We start from the raw sequence: 18,184 nt of genomic DNA on the forward strand, positions 1-18,184 counted from the left end.
AATATAGGTCCGTCTCCCAATGATTTCGGTTCCTTTCGATATTGGCATGTATCGGACTATAACTTGATTGATTATGGCCCCTGATTGTACGAAAAATCACGTTTTTAGCTTGTGAACACTCTAGAGGTCACAATTTTCATCTGATTTTGATGAAACTTGTAATGCATGTTTATAACCCAAAAATCTTGGTTCCTTTTGATATTCACGTGTATCAGATCGGAACTTCCTGAATTATGGCACCTGATTGTACAAAATATCGTGTTTTCTGCTTGTGGTCCTACACCGTAATGTAGGTTGAGATCGAATTTTGTGAAAATCGGACCAAAACTGCCGGACAAAATGGCTGCCCCTCGTACGCAAATTGTGTAAAAATATGGTATATCAAGGTTGTGGATCCTCTAGGGGCCACAATTTTTATCCGATTTTGATGAAACTTGAAATTTGTATCACAAAGTTCTTAGTTCCTTTCGATGATCGCGCATATCCAAATGCGACTTCCTGGATTATGGCCCCCGATTGTTCGAAAAATCGCATTTTTAGCTCGTGGACCCGCTAGAAGTCACAATTTGTATTCAATTTTAAAAAACGTTTAAATGTATCACCGTTACACATCAATGAAGGTTGAGTAAAAATTTGTAAAATTCTGACCCAAACTGCCGGACAAAATGGCTGCTCCTTGTACACAAATAGTGTAAAGTATGTAATACCAAGGTTGTGGACCCTCTAGAAGTCACAATAATGTTTATCCAATTTTGATGAAACTTGAAATGTATGATTATAATCCAAAGATCTTGGTTCCTGTCGATATTTGCACATATCGGACCATAACTTCCTGGATTATAGCCCCTAATTGTATGAAAAATCACGTTTTTTTATCAGATATTGATGAATCTTAAAATATATCTTTATATCCCAAATATCTGAGACCATTGCGATATTTGCGCATTTCAGATCATAACTACCTGGATTATGGCCACTGATTGTAAGGAAAATTGCTTTTTTTTTTTAGCTTGTTCTCTATCCATCTCTCGCAAAATTATGGGCGTATCCTGCCTGGCAGCCGCTGGTTCATAAGTTTCATTAGCTTGTTGCAAGGGGTACATAGTTAAAAGCATTTAATTCAAATAGTACAAGGATAAAATATTCTCGGCAAACCTTTTTAAAGGCTTTTTGACACACTTTCAAGGAAATACAAGTTTTCAGTTATCATATGGTGTTGGTTATAAGTCTCCAAATTCCAGGATGTGTAAGTAGCATGTGACATCCACATTGCTGTATTTGAGAATCAAGTCACTCAAACAATTCAGGAATGAAATCTCTTTAATGAGTTTTATTACCCTGTTAAGCACATCTGACGAACATTTCTGGATGGATCAATATCTTGAATGGAAACTTTCAGACATCGTAAACAGACTATTTTGTCATATTTTGATATTTGATTCACATACTGACGAAGCACCTTTCATGCAAGTGGTTATCAATCCCTCTAGGTAGGCTGACTGGTATGTGATTATTAAAGATAGGTTGCCAGGCAACGAAACATACGCCCACAGCAACTAAATCGTCCGGGCAGTCAACAAGAGTTGTCGCATATTTTTACTTTTTTCGGTAATGAAACATTTATAATACACTAAAATCTGATTAAGAACAACAACTCACAAAGTAATTATCAGAAAACTATTAGAATTTGTTTGGTTTTTATAAAGTTCTGCCCCATGCTAACGTTTTGTATGCAAAGCTTTTAATATCATGGATTTAACTGTTCAAGTCATAAAAATTCATTGAAAATCAATATACTTGTTCGTCTCAAGATCTTAAACTCTGTGTATCAATCTGAAGTCAATCGGATGATAACTTTAGAGCGTCCACAAGATTTTTTGAAGTGATCAAGGGCCATAACTCTGGCAGTAATTATCGGAAATTGTTGAAAATCAATAGGCTTCTTCGTCTCATGACCTCAAACACTGTGTATAAATTTAAGGTCAATTGGATATTAACTTTGGCCTGTAGAGCGTCCACAAGATTTTTCAAAGTGATCAAGGGCCATAACTCTGGCAGTAATTATCAGAAATCGCTGAAAATCAATAGGCTTCTTCGTCTCAAGACCTTAAACACTGTGTATAAATTTAAAGTCAATCAGATATTGACTTTAGCCTCTAGAGCGTCCACAATTGCTTGTGGACGCCACCGACGGACGGACGGGGGCGACGACAATATACGACCACATTTCAATGTGGGCGTATAAAAACGAACTGTAAGCCAAACTTTTACCATCTTTTCTTTAGTTGCTAAAAATTTCGATATTTTTGCCAATTGCAGACCTTTTTCCGACCAATGACAACGTAATACGACACTAATATCTCCAGGAGAAGCTTGTATTTTGGGTATTAAAAACAATAAACACATAGTATTTTGGCATTTGATGGTCACAGTTTTTGTTTTCCATTTGTTTGCTTGCTTAAAATTTCCTGTCAAAATCGTTTACATCTGATTATTATTACATCAGTAAAACTAAAACGCTGTTCATGTATTTAGTATATCATATGTTGTTGTGTTAAATCTCATTTTCTGTATTTTAACAAAGTGACCTCCAGTTAACCCAGATAAATGCCAAAATGACGTTAGAGAACATGTATCTTCCAAGTTGCTTGTTCCAGGGCCCGGGGGGGGGGGGGGGGGGGGGGGGGGGGCCTGTTGTGGGCCCTGTTCATATATGGCACTGCAAGTGTCGAATTAAATTTGCTGACACTCACTTGGAGTGTGTATGCTTTTTACCACACAAATCTGTCCATCAGTCAGTCCAAACTTCGAGGGCCAATCAGGGAAAATTGTGTTTTTTAATGATTTTGATGTAAATGATCCATAGGGAGACCTCTCCTCTGACTTTTCAAAGCTACAGTAACGTCTTCTGCCATAAGTAGACCCAAGACCAGTTTCCAGTCGTCTAAAAATTTATTAAAATTCTTAAATAAATATATTGAAAACACTGCCGTTTTTAGGCCATCTGCCTTTCCCTGTGGGTTTTCTCCTGGGTCCCTCTCACTGTTAAAGACCCATGCGTGCATGTGATTCATTAAATAAAGATTTACAAAGTTAGTCCCAAAATGACCTAGTTGAGTGGGATGTTAAAACACCATGCTTCTTTTTAATTTTTCGAATGACTGGGGATTTAGTGATCAATTCATAAACAACTTTTGTGCTCTTGAGTTACATATGACATCACATCCTATTTTCAAGGGTCCGGCTTTCCTAAAACATTTTTGTAGTTATAAACCAAACAAAATGCAAAATAGATTAATAATTCAGCCAACTAGGGCAAATCTAACCTAAGACCTATGGCACAAACTAGGGATGTTAAAATCCTTGTTGAACACAAGATCAACCTTAATACATTAACATGCTCATTTCCACTGTTTGAACTTTAGTTAGACAAACTGTCTGGTTATAAATATATATTTATAACAACAGTTTTCAAAAAATGTATTTTTATTGAAATTAAGCTAAAATTAATTTTAAAAAAAGGCAATAAATATCACAATTTTTCTAGAAAAAAAAAGTGTCAGATTTAAACAATTATTTTCTTGTTTTGTCAAAATACAAATTTTAACGGTGCTTTCATTTTATGTTAACAAACTTAACTACTAACTGAACTTATCTGGACCCCAATATGCCCACCAGCAGCAAAGTCACTCATGTTTGATCTAAAATCATTGTCAACAAATTCTGCTGTGTAAATTTTTAAAAAATCGAACCAAGTTTTAAGAATTACATTTAGTCCTTTATCAAAACATCAATGCAGAGATAACTCTGAACAATATGATTGAAAATTGATAGAGTTCTACTTGATGTCCTAATGAACACACCATCGAAGACCCTATCCTGTATTGCTGTCACAATTAGAATGTAAAATTGTGAATGGAAAGATAGCTCAGTGAAACGCCTTAAAAATTTGAAATCACAAAATTTATACTCTTATTACCAATCCCACTGCGTTTTTTTATCTTTAAATATTTCTAAGTTTGAATGTAAACAGGCTGATAATTCCACGATTTGCTCTCAAAAAAGTTCTAAACTTCCTGATGATCCAATGAAAAATACCTGCAAGTTTAACCAGCGGCTGCCAGGCAGGATACACCCTCATTTTGCAAGAGACGGATAGAGAACAAGCTAAAAACAAACATGATTTTTTGTACAATCAGGGGCAATTATCCAGAAAGTTATGGCCTGAAATGTGCAAATATCAAAAGGGACTGAGATCTTTGGGATATAAAGATATGTTTTAAGTTTCATCAAAATCGGATTTCATTTCAATTTTCCCGAAATTTGAATTCAACCTTCATTATGGTGGAATGGTGATGTGTTTAAACAGTTTTTAAAATTGGAAAAAAATTGTGACCTCTATAGAATCCGCAAGCTAAAAATGCGATTTTTCAAACAACCATGGGCCATAATCCGCGACTTTCACAAGAAATTCTGGATGGACGACAGTTGCATGTTAAGACAATATACCTTCACATATAACCACATAAAAAACATGTTTCTATAATAATATACTAAATATAGTACAAAGCAATTGATATCACAGTTTTAAATTATAGTTATACAATATCACGAATGTATTCATTACCAAAGTCAACCATATCTCAGCCTTAAACAACTCATCATAATCCAATAACTCCTGAAGTTGTGTCAAAACAACTAACAAATATTCATATCGAATTGCATTTGGGTCATTAATAGTGATTTAGGCCAGTGATTACATGGAGCTTCAATGTCAAATAACAGTCTAGAAAATAGAAAATATTGAAATTTATAATCTTTTAGAGGCATTAGTACATGTAACTGGACAGAGTAATAAATAATACCACATATGTGTTACAATAATCTTTAAATGGCATTTAGTAAAAACCAAAACACATATTTATGGAAAACAGCTACGGGTATATTTATGTGTTACAGTTTACTGTATATTGAATTTCAATGACAGCAATTGTACAAGAGTTTAAGAATAAGAGTGTGTAATATATTGGCAGTCATTGAGTTGTAAGGGTGACATATACGTTGTTTGATCTACAAAAATATTACATAAAAGTTTAAATATAGCAAACATTTGTAATAAAAATCTCAAAAAAATTAAATATAACAAAATATAAGGAATGAATATTCTGTTTTAAAACTAAGGTAGCAACAATTCACCAATCAATGGTGATCTTCTTAAAATCAATGATAAAGCAATATCTGCATTGTGTGATATGTGAGGCTGAATATAAAATACTAGCATAATGATGAAATTAAATCCTACTTTTAGAACTGAATAGAAACTAAATCAGAAGTCTTCAAAGTCTTTGAGTTGGTGGGCTGATATTGAAAGTTGTACCCTACCATCCCTTAAACTAAAGTTGTGGAGTAGGAATCACAAAATCATATCAACCTCGGGTAGGTTAATATCCTATACTTACATGCCACAAAACATGTAATGAGTGGAAAAGTATGACCGTAGATTTAGGTTTCTTGGAAAACTAATATATCAGTTTTTGCTGAATAGACAATACAGCAGTTGTTTTAATATACATAAAGGATTCTACTCTCTGGTAAATGTATTTAGAAATATGAAGTTTTAGAAAGGAAAAAATAATTTCATCTTAGCTAGCGCTTTCACCCACTAAAGGTATCATCAAGCATTTAATAATGAGATAGTAAACAATTAAATGATGTCATGGCATTATTATGATACATGCGCATGACAATAATTATTAGTGAAGGGAAAACGATAAAAATTAATGGAAATGAAAATTCAATCTATGACCTGTAATATATACCCAAAAATATTAGCACAACTGTAAAGCTGCTTGTTTTACGGTGAAAAGATAAAAGGTGTGCCGATACAAACTGATTTCAACACTGGTTTCATAACATTTTAAAGTACTTGGGACTATTTATAAATAATGTAATTACAAAGAGATGGTACTAAATTGATACACATTTACATATAATAACACTGTGGTTTTAATTGGATATACTTACCATTGTCTATAGTATAAAGGTCACTAACAGAAAATATACTAAGCAGCAAAAGAAACGTCAAGTTGGTATGTTACTCTGAATAGACGCATTGTATATTTGTGACCACATCTTCAACTTTACCTGAGCAATAAGGCTCCATCCCAAACACAGAATTGAACCCATGAAATGTCCTCAAAAACGCAACCTGACTTCTGAAATGGTAATGTGTTCTCCATGATTTTCATGTAAATCATGCTGTACGTGCTGTTCACCAGGGTCAGCCCTATAAAATGTACCCCCAGATAATCAAGAAAACTTTTACAAAACATCTTTTATAAATTTTGTAAACATTATAAATTATAATTCCCTGTCTGGTCCCTGCTGTAATAAAAACATCAACATATTGTAAACCAGCGTTTGCCAGGCAAGATACGGCCACATTTTCCAAGAGCTAGATAGAGAACGAGCCAAAAAAAAACCCCAGCAATTTTTTGTACAAACCGGCAAGTTATGGTCTGAAATGTGCGATTATTGAAAGGAACTGAGAGTTTTGGGATGTAAGCATATATTATATGTTTCATCTAAATTGGACAAAAATTGTGACTTATAGAGAGGGTCCACAATCTACACACTTTTACACTATTTGCTTTCAGGCAGTGGCTATTTTGTCTGACAGCTTCAGTCCGATTTTCTTGAAATTTGGATTTAACCATCATCAGAGTGTAACAGTGATATATTAAAATGGTTTTTAAAATCGAATAAAAAATGTGACCTCTGGAGGACCCACAAGCTAAAAATGTGATTTTTTGTACGATCAGGGGCCATAATCCAAAAAGTTATCGTCTGATATTCGCAAATATCGAAAGTAACCAAGATCTTTGGGATATATACATATATTTTTATTTTCATCAAAATTGGATAAAAATTGTGACCTCTAGAGGGTCCACAACCTTGGTATTACATACTGTTACACTATTTGCAGCGGCCATTTTGTCAGGCAGTTTTGGTCTGATTTTTACAAAATTCAAACTCAAACATCATCCGGGTGTAACTGTGAAATATTTGTGACCACTAGCTAAAATTGCGATTTATTCGTACAATAAATCCAGGAAGTTAGGGTCCGATATGCGAATATCGAAAGGATCCGAGATTGTTGAGATATAAACACTTGTTTCAAGTTTCATCAAAATGGGATAAAAATTTTGACCTCTAGAGTGTCCACAACCTTGATATTACATACTTTAACACTATTTGCTGGTGGTTTTGGTCTGATTTTCGCGAAATTCAAATCCAACCCTTATTATGGTGTAATGGTGATATATTCGAACATTTTTTTAAATCAGATAAAAATTGTGATCTCTAGAGGGACCACAAGCTAAAAACGGGATTTTTTTCGTACAATCAGAGGCCATAATCCAGGAAGTTATAGTCTGATATGTGTGGATATCGAAAGTAACCGAGATCTTTGGGATATAAACCTATATTTCAAGTTTCGTCAAAATCAGATAAAACTTGTGACCTGGATGGACGGACAGACAGATGTCCAGACAGACAGGGGCGACAACAATATACGTTCAGATGAAAATGTGGGCATATACTAAAACTATATGAAACAAGCCAACAGTGAGGCTGATGTCCCCCGCCGAAATCCGCAAATAAATAGATGCCACATATTAATTAATCGCACATCTATTTTTTTCAAAAGTATCGAGCAATCAAACTGTTTATCAACTATACACTAAATTTCATCACTCTCTATCAGACAGAATCAAAGTTATATTGTCCCAAAGCATCGACCAAGGAAATTGCTTATCTCCGCTTAGCTTGAGATCGATATGTTAATCATTGAACTCAGTCAAGACGAACATCTACATCAAGTTTAAACATTCTACCTCAATTAGAAGCAGTGTGAACATTTTAGCTCAATTAGAAGGAGAGTTATTGTGTTCCGAAGTCTCGGCCAATCAAATTGCTTATCGCTCTGCTTACCCTGAGCAGAAAATGCTCATCATCGAACTTAGTCAAGGTACTGATGTAATAAAACTATACACCAAGTTTCATCACTCTCACTTAATTAGAACTAAAGTTATCGTGTCCCAAAGCATCAACCAATCAAATTGCTTATCTCTGCTTACACTAAGCAGAAAATGCTCATCTTCGAACTCCATCAAAGCATTGACCTAATATACACCCACACCAAGTTTGAACATTCTAGGTCAATTAGAAGGAGAGTTATTGTGTCCCAAAAAGTGTGACGGACAGACAGACGGACGGACAGGCAGGCGGACAGACAGACAGACGGACGAACCCATTTTAATAGTCCCCTGCTTTCTTCAAAAGGCGGGGGACAACTAAAGTTATCGTGTCCCAAAGCATCAACCAATCAAATTGCTTATCTCTGCTTACCCTAAGCGGAAAATGCTCATCTTCGAACTCCATCAAGGCATTGACCTAATCAACACATACACCAAGTTTGAACATTCTAGCTCAATTAGGAAGAGAGTTATCGTGCCCCAAAGTATCAACCAATCAAATTGCTTATCTCTGCTTACCCTAAGCGGAAAATGCTCATCTTCGAACTCCATCAAGGCATTGACCTAATAAACACATACACCAAGTTTGAACATTCTAGCTCAATTAGGAAGAGAGTTATTGTGTCCCAAAAAGTGTGACGGACAGACAGACGGACAGACAGACGGACGGACAGACAGACGGACAGACAGACGGACGAACCCATTTTAATAGTCCCCTGCTTTCTTCGAAAGGCGGGGGACAAAAATATATCTAAAAAACAACAAACTAGGTGGTGCATTAATATTTTAAAACATATACTACTCTAACTGTTATCTAACAAAGCAAATCTGATCTTTAAAAAAAAAAACTGTGCAAAGAATGGACAGCCGTTCGTGAACGGTATTTGAGATGTTTTGATCTTTTTATGCAGATGGTGCATAAATGTTTTAAAAACATATTATGTTCTATTCTGTTACTTGGCAAAAAATAAATGTGCAAAGAATGGACAGCCATGTGTGAAAGGGCTTTTAAAATTATTTCTATATTTATACTCAGACCTATGAATAATTTTGAACTTAAACGGGTTGTTTTAGTAATATTTCTTGAGGTTTAGAATATACATATATATATGTGGCTTGTATTCTGGTATGTTGCTCCTTTTAGTTAACAATACATGTATTAACAACACCATGTTGATATAAATAGCTTATATATAAAATTGTTATAGAAAATAAACTCTTAAAAGTCATACAAAACATTTAAAATGACATATTCCTACATATAACTTAATATAGAAATATATGACTTCACATGATTACTATAAATTTAAACAGTAATGCTGAGTATATTCCCAGGGTCTGCGCATGGCCAACTACCTAGAGCATCATTCAAAATTTTAAAAAATAATGGGTTTTTTTTTAAGAAAAAAATTGTTTTTCTCAAATACAAGAACTGCGTCCCTCATGGGCTAGTTACACACCATCCCTCTGAGGTCTGTGCAAGGCCAACTACCTAGAACATCGTTTAAAATTTTAAAAAATAATGTTTTTTTTTAAAGAAAAAAATTGTTTTTCTCAAATACAAAAACTGCGTCCCTCAAGGGCTAGTATACACACCATCCCTCTGAGGTCTGCTCCCTTAATGGCATATATGGCTTAACAGTAGCACTGGCCCTGTATGTCCCTAACAATTTGGTTGCAATAGTAATCCAGTCGTCACCTAATTCAAGTGTATAATATACCAATGGGTATTTATCATTTGTAGAATTATAAAACTGTATTGCTTTATCTATGGATTCACAGGTTTCTTGGGCATCATTGGAATCAAGCTGATTGATAAGCAACATTCTATCTGAGGAATTCTGAAGCAGGGTTTTCCATGATGGACTTTCTTTTTGAGGCTGTACTTTACTTAATAAATCCTCTAGAATACGGATCAGAGCTATTAGTGTTGACAAAAGATTCATGATATCCTTAGTTACTTTTTCACCTAAAATATAAGAACAAATGAAATGAAATAGGGTTAGTGAAGATGGACATACACCATGGATTATGCTACGCATGAAGGAAATTTTGCCTATAATACAGCGTTTATGCCTACTCTTCTTCGAATTCCAACTTTTATGGTCAAGTCCATGTGTATACAGGACCCAAAGGGTTTTCGTCCCATCTGAAAGACTAGCTAGATGCTTTCCCTTGCTAAGCCCTCTGTCCTGCACTATTGACAAAGGGAAACCAGGCTGGATTGAACCTGGAACGTCCTCATTAGCCAACCAGCATGATACTGAGTCACAGTGGCTCCAAAAAGGCCTCCAGAAATCTTTGTCTAAAGTAAAAGTTGTCTCCACTAAAAGCCATATTCTATTAATAACATTAATACTTAATAGCTCTCTAATCATTGCCACGTGATCGCAATTATGGGTGATATGGTTTCATTTGTCTACTAGATTCTCCGACTGCATTAGCAGATAAACTGTGAGTTGACATCTCTAGGGGATTGTATAAAGCTACATAGTGTACATATGTCCAGTTTCTAGAGACATTATATCTATGATCAGCATATACCTACAAGTGGAATCAGGATCTGGACACAGAGAAAGATAACTAATCAGAAACAGCACTTTACAGTAGTAAGTGTAGTAATGATTGACAAATTAAAAATGCTTGTAACCACTAATACCGGAATATGCTATATTAGTCTAATAGGCCTTTTTAGAATTGGGTTAAAACATTTATAGAATGATGTTCTCTTGAAATTTGAAGGAAACTTGCTTTCTAGGCTCCAAAAGTTTGATCAAATATGTTTCGTCATGAATTATCACATTTAAGTTCTAACAGCATCTCTTCTTTCAGCAATATAAGAATGTTTTGGTGCTATTGAAGTTATGAGAATTCAACTTTTGCACAGATACAGCCCCCTTTCAACAATTTATGTAATTGCAGAATAGACAGCTGTATGTGATTTGTGCTGACAGAATGGTTTGTTGTAACAGGTTTGAGCAAAAACATAATATGCTTCTAAATAAAGTTTAACATACCAAGAGATCGGATACCACAACTATACAATAGTAGTCTACATTTATCTTCATTAACACCAAGTAAATCATTGAACTCTTTCCCAAATTTCCAATAACCTTCCTGTATTATAAAATAAATATATAAAAAGACAAAATAAGGAGTTGAATACTTGCAACATACAAGCATTTATTGATGAGTCATTAGGCTCGACGTACAACAGTTGGCACAATCAAATGGTAACCAGACAACACAGACCAATGACCATGCAGACCAAGACCAGACAGACCAACCAATTGACCACTCAGACCAGCTGATAGATCACTTGGACCAAGATTTCTTTCTTTCACATACTATAATAACATTTGGATTAGGTTCAACTGGTCTGAGTGGTCTTGGCCCGGGTGTTCTTTGGTCCCAGTTGTCATGCATTCTATCAAATCTACTCTCCTAACCAGATGAAGACTCACTATTGTCTAGCTTCATCTCTTGACATATCTGTGTTACATGCACAGCGACAATGAGACCTTTTATAAAGGAAAAGAAGCATATAAATATTTGGCTCATCCAAATGTAACTGTATAATTAACAATGTAATTACTAGTAAATAAGGTTTATTCACTGGAAGTCTCAGTTACGAACCTGAATGGACAAATACAGCCCAATTTCTCATAAACTACGCTTGATATCGACTCCATATAGCGAATTCAGCTTTTGGGGGATTAAAATAATACAACAGTGTTTTAGTGATGAAATGAAATGAAATGGGGTTTAACGTCCTACTGTTTTGCTCCTAAACTGGGCCAAACAGTGTGATATGAGGGAAATTTTGCCCGTGCAGCAGCGCTACGGCCTACTCTTATATCAAATTCCATATGCCAAGGGATCTTTTACGTGCACGCCAATTTGTAAGTGTTTTAGTGTGTTATTAACTAAAATAAATTTCACCTTTATACCATAGATATAAATTTAAAAAAAAATAGTATACGTCAAAAGCAGCTAAATTGTCGACAAGGGTTGTTGCATATTTATTCTTTCGTAGGTAATTGGGGGCATTTACATGTACAAGACAATTTCATACAGATCAGATTATAATTTTTGTCACTTGAGGGTTCACAAGGTACTACAAACTGAAACAAGGGCCTTAACTCTGGAAGGAATTTACAGGCTTTTTTGTTTTACTAACTTAAATAAAGCATGTAAATTTCATACAGATCGTATGATAACTTTTGTCATTCGAACATTCACAAGGTTCAACAAAGTAATTGGCTGAAATTCAACAGGCGTCTTCATTTTACTAATTTCAATGATCCATATAAATTACATATAGATTGGGTGATAACTTTCGTCATTCAAGGGTTCACGAGGTTTTGACAAAGTTAAACAAGGGCAATAACTCTAGACGAAATTATTGGAAATTGCTGAAATTTACTGGGCTTCTTCACTTCACTAATGAATAGGATTCTTCGTTTCACTAATTTAAATGATGCATTTATATTTCAGACAGATCAGATGATAAATTTCATCATTCGAGTGTTCATAAGGTTCGACAAAGTGAAACAAGGACCTTAACTGTAGAAGAAATTAACAGAAATTGCTGAAATTCAATAGGATTCTTATTTTCACTTATTTTCCCAAAATAAAAAGATTACACATATTAATTGGTTGCACATTTATGTTTTTCAAAAGTATTGAGCAATCAAACTGATTATCTATACTTAGTCTAAGCATAAAATGTTCATGATCAAAATCAGTCAAGGTTTTGCAGTACCTGGTAGTGAAACTCTACACTAAGTTTCATCACTCACCATCTGTTAGAATCATCTTGTCCCAAAGCATCAGCCAATGAAATTGCTTTACTAGGAAATCAGTCAAGACATTAGCCTAATGAACATCTACATCAAGTTTAAACATTCTACCTCAATTAAAAGCAGTTGTTATGTTCCAAAGTCTTGACCAATCAAACTGCTTATTGCTACTTAGCTTAAACAGAAAATTTTTATCATCGAACTTAGTCAACTTATTAATATAATGAACCTACACTAGGAGTTTCATTACTCTCACCAAATCAGAACCAAAGTTATCGTGTTCCATGGTCTCAACCATAGAACGTCTAATGAACGCCTACACAAAGTTTTAACATTCTCCTTCAATTAGAAGGAGAGTTAATGTGTTCCAAAGTCTCGACCAATCAAATTGCTTATTGCTCTGTTAACCCTGAGCAGAAAATGCTCATTATCGAACTTAGTCAAGGTACACACCAAGTTTCATCACTCTCACTTAATTAGAACTAAAGTTATTGTGTCCCAAAGCATCAACCAATCAAATTGCCTATCTCTGCTTTCTTCAAAAGGCGGGGGAAAATTATTGAAATTAAATACATTTCTTCATCAGATGATAAATACAGTCTGTAAAGTGTTCACAAGAAATTGTGGACGACGGATGTACAGACAGGGGCGACGGCAATATATGACCACATATCGATGTGGGCTATAAAAAAATTAACAAAAGTAGAAAGAAAAGGGCGATCTTCTAGTTATCCCTGGTTTTTTAAGTTACTAGTTTCGTTCGTATTGAACCCTTCAGACTGGTTAGACTCCAAAGGCGGAGGTCTATTTATACTATTCCGAGAATTGGCGGGGTTGGCGGGGTCAGTTTACCGGGGTTTGGTAAATTTTGGCGGGGTTGGCGGGGTCAGTTTACCGGGGTTTGGTAAATTTTGGCGGGGTTGGCGGGGTTGATTATACAGGTGTTTGGTATAATTTGGTGGGGTTGGTATACCGGGGTTTGATATTTTGGCGGGGTTCATGAATATGCCAGGCACCGGGGTTCGGTGTTAATAGTCCCCGTAAATATGATTTACCGGGGTGAGTATTAGGCGGGGTCGCCGAGGTTACTAGATTATATTGCCAGAATGTGGTCTTGTGGCAGTTCATGAGTATTCGAATACCGTAGTTCGGTATTGAGGCTCAATTCAGGATTAACCTAAAGTAAGATTTAGGTATGGTGCGAGGTAGACGTGTCTATACTTCTGCCGGGATTTCGGGCAAAAAGCGGTGAACTATTTTCGTTTGTATTGAACTCTTCAGACCGGGTAGATTGGATGGGAAAAGAAGGCAGGCCCAGGGCGGGTCTGAGGCCCGGAGGCTATAATAAGGTAAGAGAAGAAAGAAAAAGGAAAACGTGAAAGGTAGATGGAATGGTTTATTAAACCGGAAATCAAGCTGGAATTAGTGAAACGAAAAGATTGTTCCGCGTTAGGCTGAAAGAACACTTTGCTGACATTACCCACAAGAGAGACACCCCAGTCGCCTCTCACTTCAACTTACCGAGACATTCTAGTCGAGACCTGGACTACCAAATAATTAAACAACTGGGCTCAGACCCTGAGTTATACACTTCCACAACCAACAGACGCACAATTGAATTACATTGGATTATTAGATTAAAAACTTTTCAACCACACGGTATCAACGACAAAATCTGAACTTGGGCACCCCCACTTATTTTTATTTGTTATAAAAATTAACAAGTAAAAATAACACAAACAAAAAATTTCCCTATATATGACACTCTATATATACTATTCAAAAAAAGTAGGGGATATTTGATTTTGGGGGCATAATACTAAAATATGCAAATGACTACGAAAAAAGTCACTATAGAACCTAACAGAAGAAACATTTCCAGTTACATGTGACGCCCAAACGCACCAATAGCTACCGCATGGAATGCAGGTGATGCTTGGGATCATCATGGGGGTCCAACCCAAGATTTGCACGACTCTGACTTTGAATGTTACAGTCATTGTGGCATTGAATTCCAGGGTGGAAACATCAGTTTAATTGTTTTAGTGACCAGAAAACAAATTTTGATATGCGTCGGCTTACCCAAAATGAAAGGTTACGTGCCCTTGGCATGCTACAGATCGGCACAACACAGGCGGTTGTGGCGCGGACGATGAATGTTTCTCAGTCTGTCATAAGCAGGCTATGGTCCAGATACCGTGATACACAATCTGTACAGGACAGACCACGCTCAGGTCGACCAAGGGCGACAACTCAAGCCCAGGATCGATTTATCCGTACCTTGGCCTTGAGAAATCGTGTCATCACAGCAAATCAGATCAGCGCTCGTCTTCAAACAGACACTGGTGTGAGAGTGAGTGGCCAGACGATTCGGAATCGACTGCATAGGGGTCACCTTCCCGCCCGACTAACACTGGGATAATCGACGCTGGAGCAATGTGATGTTTTCAGATGAGTCAAGGTTCACTGTTGATTTTTTGGACAGACGTAGGAGGGTGTGGCGTCGTCGAAACGAGCGCTTCCAAGACGTTAACGTCATCAGACATGATCGATTTGGGGGTGGTTCTGTTATGGTGTGGGGAGGCATCACTGTTGCTGGAAGAACGGCTTTACATGTTGTTGCAGGGCGTGTTACAGGCCAGTACTACCGGGACAACATCTTGGCAGTCCATGTTGTGCCGTTCGCACGACGTCATGGCCGCCGTTTCATCTTCCAGGATGACAACGCAAGATGTCACAGGGCCAGGATCGTTACAGGTTACCTCCAACAACAGAACATCACCACATTACCTTGGCCAGCACTGAGTCCCGACCTCTCCCCCATCGAGCATGTCTGGGACATGCTTGGACAGAGGTTACGTCAACGTCAACAACGTCCTGCCAATGTCCAAGAACTTGCTGCTGCGTTGCAACAGGAATGGGACAATCTGGACCAAAATGACCTTAGACGTCTCATTAGGAGTATGCCACGTCGGATCAATGCTTGTTTGGCAAACAGAGGAGGATTTACCCGTTACTGACTTGGTTGTGATGCTGTGGTAACTTTGCTGTTTGACCCCGGGTATCATTTTACCCTTATAATGGTCAGTCTGTGCCTTACTTAGTCTAACGATCATTTGGAATAAATCGATGAATGTGAACTTCATTTCATTTTGTCATTTGTTTCTTCGTCAGTTTCATTAGGTGACTTTAATAACACTTAAAAATCAAATATCCGCTACTTTTTTTGAATAGTATATGTACTCCATGAGTGAGAATTCTTTGTGTATGTATTGAGTCTTTAACTGTGTCAATTGGTGTTGCATATGTGCCAGAAAGAATTTATATCTGTCTCTTTCAAAATTATAAATTGGAGAAAAAATTCTGTGACAAAAGCGACAGCTGACCATGACATAACCCATGTCTTCAAGATTAAACTGTATCTATCAATATTTCACATAAAATTGATATTTTACCTTCTCTTGTAATGAGAGTAATATTTTTAAGTTGAATGTCATCTTCTCATAAACACAAATAGATGGTATATCAAATCCTATTCCAAACTGAGTTGTTTCACTGGAATAAGTCAGTAGGTTAAATTTTCGCTTCTTCTTGGGTTTGCATGCCAACTCATGAAGTGAATTGTTTAATTTTTCCGCTTGATCATTGCTTAACATCATCTCGTCCATGTCATTTACTGACCATTCTTGTGTTGCATAGTTTGGAAGTTTTTCTTCCTCCTTTCTAAGTCTAGGTCGACTGCATGCTGTAAAATAAATGACAGGTTTAACTTTAAATGACATAAGCTGATCAATAGGAAGAAGTACCGATGCATGACATTCATTTTTTCGGAAATTATCAAACATGTTAATATGTACCCAATTGATTATTCAACACTTCATTTAGATTAAAAAATCAAAATATCAATGCCAATTTCCAGGCTTAGATTCAGTTGGATTAAAAACAGGCCCATCAATTAGCTTTTGTGAAACATAAAGATGGCGATGGGCTTATTATCAGAATATCATGATGTCATCTGACAATAAAAACACTTGTAAGCTTGTCCCAACTTTCAATGTCAGGTGGTCACCTTTTTGTATGCCATAAGGGCTGCCAAACTTTAAAACCCGAGGACCCGGAGAAAACCCACTAGGTTGGACAGAGGATCCTACTCCTTGTCACGTACAACCGGGGAATCGAAACCATGACAGTTGAATCAATGACAGACCTTATGATACAGCGCGCACGTGCTAATCATTCGGTCATCCAACCCCTCACTTTCTATCTTAGAAATGAAATGAAATTGGGTTGAACATCCTACTGTTCTGCTCCGACTGGGCTATTGAAGATAGGCATATCCCAAGCAGTGTGCTATGAGGGAAATTTTGCCCCGGCAGCGGCACTGTGTGGCCTACTCTTATATCGAATTCCAACTGCCAAGGGATCTTTTACGTGCACGCCAATAGGCTAGCGAGCCAGCACATTACCCACTTAGCCAACATGACTCCCCTTCTATCTTAGAAGCAGATAGAGATAATTAAAGCCCCAAAAAGTATGATGGATGGACATAGACAGTGGACAAAAATAAGAAATAAGAATATTGTGATTGATTACTAAACTTAAACTATGTGATTTGATAATATATTTAAGACTAAAAACATATTCAACCAAAAGTTCACTGTTTTCACAACTCTTAGCCATTAGATCAACACATATGAAGCACTCATTTACGCCACTGGAGGAGACATGCTGCTTGTTAGGGACACTCTTAAACTTTGTCCTGTGGGTATCGCATGGGTGTTTTTCTGGGAATCCTGTATTTCTATAGTACGATTGAGTGTCTTTACTTTCCATACATATCAAATAACTACCCTATAAATACTTTTGTTGGAATGTATCTTTAAATATTGCTGATAAATGTTAATAAAACATAAAACAATCTTAAAGGACAATATTGGTGCCAGTCATTATCAAGTAATGTGATAGAGCTGGTTAAACACATTCCAAATATAATTTTAACACAGAGATCATTGCTATGATAGCTGAGTAATACAGTTTTCCTGAATCGGAAGTGACGAACGCCAAAGGAAAACACGAGTCATACCTCTATTGATGTGACAAGAGATAACAGATACACGGCCGAATTGCTGCTCACTAATAATTCCTTCGAAGACCAAAAGTTGTTATACGGGACTGTAAGAGGATACCTGACAATTCAATAAAGTAATTGAATGTCATTATATAAGAGAACACGAGAAAAATAGAAAAAGTCTGTACATTCCTTTGTTTATATTCATTCTATACCTTATAAAAACATGGTAATGCACAGACTTTTTCTGTTTTTCTTTCGTGTTCTCTTATCTAGTG

At 36.3% G+C, this 18,184-nt stretch overlaps 1 protein-coding gene across 1 annotated transcript in view; it reads right to left on the bottom strand.

Annotated features, from left to right (window-relative positions):
• Window positions 1-2,673: 2,673 nt before the first annotated feature.
• LOC126812404 (protein mono-ADP-ribosyltransferase PARP4) overlaps window positions 2,674-18,184 on the bottom strand; it is a 62,725-nt gene continuing 47,214 nt past the window's right edge. Inside the window, exons 35-37 of the mRNA XM_050538780.2 lie at window positions 16,294-16,583; window positions 11,054-11,153; window positions 2,674-10,005 (exon numbers count right to left, since the gene is read on the bottom strand). Coding sequence (XP_050394737.1) covers window positions 9,620-10,005; window positions 11,054-11,153; window positions 16,294-16,583 — 776 coding nt within the window. The 3' untranslated portion in view covers window positions 2,674-9,619. The remainder of the gene's footprint in view (window positions 10,006-11,053; window positions 11,154-16,293; window positions 16,584-18,184) is intronic.

Source organism: Patella vulgata, chromosome 2 (genome assembly GCF_932274485.2).
Source record: "Patella vulgata chromosome 2, xgPatVulg1.2, whole genome shotgun sequence".
Taxonomy (NCBI): Eukaryota; Metazoa; Mollusca; class Gastropoda; family Patellidae; genus Patella; species Patella vulgata.